General features: G+C 37.2%; 1 protein-coding gene across 1 annotated transcript; it reads left to right on the top strand.

Annotated features, from left to right (window-relative positions):
* The first annotated feature begins 489 nt into the window (after positions 1-489).
* Positions 490-4,484, top strand: LOC149772558 (collagen alpha-4(VI) chain-like). Its single transcript, XM_089947660.1, has 2 exons — positions 490-1,050; positions 3,624-4,484. The coding sequence occupies exons 1-2, from the start codon at positions 975-977 to the stop codon at positions 3,872-3,874; spliced, it is 327 nt and encodes a 108-aa protein (XP_089803786.1). The 5' UTR covers positions 490-974; the 3' UTR covers positions 3,875-4,484.
* Positions 4,485-5,053: the final 569 nt, after the last annotated feature.

Raw genomic sequence — 5,053 nt, 5'->3', positions numbered from 1 at the left:
GTATTATTCATCATTTTATATTACAATTTCGAAATGTCAATGCACTTTGGATATCTATTTCATTACCGACCATAGTTGTGTTTAGGTGATTTATCGAGTGAGCTATCCCGCTGTCCTTAGAATGAGAGAGTTTGTATGAATAAGATAGAATGCTAATCATGTTAGAAAGTTAGTTTTAAACAACATTTTTATCATTCTTGGCGCATTCTTAATAATAGGGCTGAACTGTTTTGTTCTGTCATTTTATAAAAATGATCTTGTAAATGATGAAAGTATCACGCAAAATCTTTTCGTCGCGTCGAATCTTTTGACAATTTCCTAGTGGTAGTCGATTGGATAATACGTTCCCTTACACTGAGATTGCATTGTAGCTTCGTATATATTCATTGATATGCTTCAGACATACAATTGTAATAACGTAGTCATGATTGTCACAAATTATGTTTTGCATTTACGCTCTAAATTCCTCTCTACTTCCAGTTCTGCGACGAACACATATGGAGCTTTGCTGATGTGGTGTTTGTGATCGACTCATCACATAGCATCTGGCCTCTATACTTCAGTCAACAGCTTGATCTCGTCAAACAAGTGATGAATCTGCTTCCCGTCACTCACGGCAAGACAAGGATAGACGCCCTCACCTTCAGCAACAGAAGAATAAAGGCCTTTCACCTGGAGACATTACAATAAGCAAAATATTCTGCATGCCATTTCCGCCTTAGAATTCGCCGCGGAATCTGAAACCATCACCTAGACGCCTGGATGGTTCTTTAGCGAGAGGAAAGGCGACCGATCAGACGTGTCCAACATCGCTATAGCCCTTACGGATTGCGATTCCAGTGATATGGCCTGCACATTATAATGAGGCTAATGTGACCAGAGAGGCAGGTGTAGCCAGTTTTTGCCATCGGAATCGGCAATGATGTAAAAAGGTGGAGCGAAAGGAGATAGTGAGTTCACCAAAGTCAGGCTATATGCACATTCTAGAAAACCTCACGGAGTTACAGTCCGACGCATTCACAAAACTTCTCAGCCACAAGACTTGCATAGGTAAGGAACTTTCACTACGTGGCTGAAATTTCTCCCTTTCAACATTAAGTGTTAACTATGTGTTCCTTATTAATAATCATTGTAAAATTTCATCATTCAAACCATGTCATTATCACCGTTAATATTTTATTCTTCTTGTGTTTAAATCATCTTCCCTAAATCTTACCCTAACCGCACATCTTGTGCAATCAAGCATCACTTGATATCCAGTAGGGGGGCCCGGAGTGGCCATGTGTTCTAAAGCGCTCTCCGTTACTGATCACTGCCATCTCACCTCTGTCTGCGCCGGTTCGAGTCTCATATTCAGCCAATGTGGGTATGTGAGAAAGCTTGCCAGTAGCTTCTTGTGGGTCGGTGGTTCTTACCGGGGTTTTCCCGGGTTCCTCCTCCACCATTAATACTGGCCGCCATGTATAGCCTATCCTGTGCTGATAAATGGCGTTAAACCCCATAACAACAACAACATCCAGTACTTGAAATATAACAAATTGGAATTATGCACCAGTATTTTGTTATGTATTGTTCCATCTCGGCTCATCTCACCATGCCAACCACAAGCACCACAACGAAACGCATAACGTCAACTACCACTACACCAAAGACGACAACTACGATAACAACGATGACAATAACTCAAGCCGTGATGATGTCTACAGGTAGGTAAGCTTTGTCTATGTATTTTCATCCACGATGAAGTGTATATAATTGTTGAAGCCGAGAACGCTACCAACCGGTTTTGCATCAATAGTATTGGACAAACTATATAATATAAGTTTAATATCGTCCATTTTTTCAGAATGAAACTTTGTTCAACTGGCATAAAGCCACTTTGTGATGGTTTAGGTACAAATTTATATTGATAAAAGTACATCATGTCAATATCAGCCTCTCCAGTTCGCTATTTCATCATAGTTTTCTTATTGGCAATCAATCTATCCGTGCCTTTCAAAATGATTAGTTAATGCTAAGAAAATTTCATATTGCATCCCATACGTTTTATCGTTATCTTTAGAAATGCATGAGCGCTGGCCGGGAAGGGCATGCACAAATTCTGTTCATTGCATACATTTGATATAGATTCCTGGTATTGCGTCTAATAAACAATTATCAGTGGTAATCAGGAATTAATTGTTCCTTTGATACCCAAGCTAACTGGACGTAATTATGTGTGACAAATGTTAATTTTTTAAAGAGATTTAATTAACCTTCAGAGAATATTTGCATTTACCTTCTTATGAGTATTGTGAAACTTCTCGATATAATATCATAATATACTTACTGTACTTTCATTACATGTAATAGTGCATTGACCTCTGAGTTGGTCATAAATGTTCTAATATATTGTGTCGTTGTTGTTTAAAAAAGTCTCGAACAACTAATGTAAAGGTTATTAACTTTTAAGACTCATGTTAGAAGCATCTCTGTTACATTCATCAAACTTTTTAGGGGCCCCGAGTGGCTGAGTAGTCTAAATCGCTCTCCGTTACGGATCACTGCCATCTCACCTCTGTCTGCGTGTGTTCGAGTCTCGGATTCGGCTAATGTGGATATGTGAGAAAGCTTGCCAGTAGCTTCTCGTGGGTCGGAGGAACTTTCTGGGGTTTTCCCGGGTTCTTCCTCCACCATTAATACTGGCCGCAATGTATAGCCAATCGTGTGCTGAAAATTGGCGTTAAACCTTACAACAACAACAACAACAACAAAAATAAATCAAACTTTTTATATTACAGTGCAAGTTTGTTCTTAAGCAATTGCCTACAGGCATTTTCTGTACTAGAACATTTTATTACTTTATATGACTATCATCGATGTTTATATATGTGCAAATTGTTATCTATATTGAAGCTGAATGCTGCCAACATGCCAAAATGTTCGACTGTGTCACTAGATTAACTTTCCTTGATGGCAGTTTATATCAGAAACCTGGAATGTAATTAACTTTTATGTCGTGTACGACATCATGCCAGGGAAAGCGGGCAGACACTATGTTATGAGCGACACAAACATCATTTCACATCATAATAATATAATATGTTGTTCTTGCTCCTTTTGTAGTATCTCTCTATCTACATATCGGAACAAGTTAATAGGGATAGGAGCCTTAACCCATATATGTCCAAATGAAAGACAAAGTTAGAATTTGTTTAGATAACAATACCATTAACTTTTCAACTATATACAATCAAAAGTTAAATAATGTTTCCTAGACAAGGAGGTACAAACGCATCAAGGAAAACATACAGATGGTCACGTACAAATGCATATCGAAGCTTATTCCCCCGATCTGAGCTAAGTTCATCTGAGTATGCTGTATAAATATATCATCTAAAATTGGCAATAAAAAGCCTCAAACCTTAAAGCACATCTCGACCAGACTACAATTTAAATTGATAATATTCTGCGAGCCGTTTATGAGTAGAAGAGACACATAACTAAATTCCCAATCTACTTGGGTTCATAATTTTCCGTATCGTTTAATTTAGATATACTCATTGGCATTTTCAGATATACCATTTTAAATTGTCACAATCTATGTTTTCTCTTTGCGCTCTAAAATTTGTCTCTACTTACAGCTCTAAGGAATGCCTCTAAGCCGGAGATATGTGGATGTATTGCTGATGTAATATTTGTGATTGACTCATTAAGCAGCATCTGGCTTCCTTACTTCATTCAACAGTTCGAGCTCGTAAAAGAAGTGGTGAAGGCAGTTGACATAGGTCAAGGCAAGACAAGGATAGGCGCCCTCACCTTCTGCGACAGAACTATCACAGTATTTCACCTGAAGACATATGACAGTACGCAATATATTCTGGATACATTCTGAGCCACAACATTCGCCGCGAAAGATTACACCAACACTTTTGACGCCTTGAGGGTTCTTCTCACAGAGTGTTTTAGCGAGAGTAATGGCGACCGATCTGACATGGCCAACATTGCTATAGTCCTTACTGATGGCGATTCCAGTGACATGGCCATCACAACACATGATACTAAAATGACCAAAGAGGCAGGTGTAGCCCGAAATAATTAGCCCATAACTAGGCGCAAACGTCACGGAGTGAAGTGTTAGTGAATATCCACGATGACATGGTTCACTTTTAGTAAATTCAGTTCCAATCCGCATGAGGGTGTCCCTGGAATACCATAGTCCCTATTAAAATCTAGTGGCGTTTATTAGTGGTGTGACTGCAGTGGCAGTATGTACGGTATGAAAACGATGAAATACACAATGGAATGATTAAGAATGGAATCTGCAGATACCATTTATGTCACCATGGTCGCAATATTAAGTAAAGTATGTTAGTTTTTTATTTATCTGGACATCCCTTACTGCTTATCTGCTTATATCCTCTTTCTCATTCTGATATAGGATGTTAGAGCAATTACGTCATAAAAGAGGAATATTCAGCCAAAATAAAGTCTTCAATGATATTATTTATTTGAAAAATATGAAGATTTAATACAGATAACTTTCCTATACAAATTATCGCGAATGTACTCCGACAAGGAAAATATCAGTCTTATATCAACCTATAAAAGAAAATAAGAGATGATCAAGATGTCATGTGTTAGTGCGATATATATATATATATATATATATATATATATATATATATATATGTGTGTGTGTGTGCGTGTCTGTCTGTCTGTCTGTCTGTATGTATGAAGATACAAAAGAACTTAATGCTGTCACATATTGTCAAAAGAAAGCAAGATAATTACATATATTTCTAATTTGCATGATCTTGCAATACTGTTGTTTAATACGGTCACTACCTTTGCAATTGAAGATACTGTACTACAGTGAATGAAATCGATCAAAAACACGAGCTACAGAAGATCAAACATTATGTGTGTATATATATATATATATATATATATATATATATATATATATATATATATATATAACACATCATTCACATGAAATGTAAAGTAGATCAGCCAAAAATGTGGCGTAAGTGCATACCTCATTATTGAATGTCTTGACTCTAATTTGATA

The sequence above is a fragment of the Sinohyriopsis cumingii genome, unplaced genomic scaffold (genome assembly GCF_028554795.1).
Source record: "Sinohyriopsis cumingii isolate HCF-2022 unplaced genomic scaffold, ASM2855479v2 utg001397l, whole genome shotgun sequence".
Taxonomy (NCBI): domain Eukaryota; kingdom Metazoa; phylum Mollusca; class Bivalvia; order Unionida; family Unionidae; genus Sinohyriopsis; species Sinohyriopsis cumingii.
Note: the sequence above shows the minus strand (reverse complement) of the source record. Positions and strands in the feature narration are given on the sequence as shown.

Bases quoted from the DNA above. Each gene is read 5' to 3' on its own strand.
- LOC149772558 (XM_089947660.1), top strand. From the start codon at position 975: ATGCACATTCTAGAAAACCTCACGGAGTTACAGTCCGACGCATTCACA. The intron at 1,051-3,623 runs GTAAGGAACTTT...CTCTACTTACAG, and splicing joins CAGCCACAAGACTTGCATAG to CTCTAAGGAATGCCTCTAAG.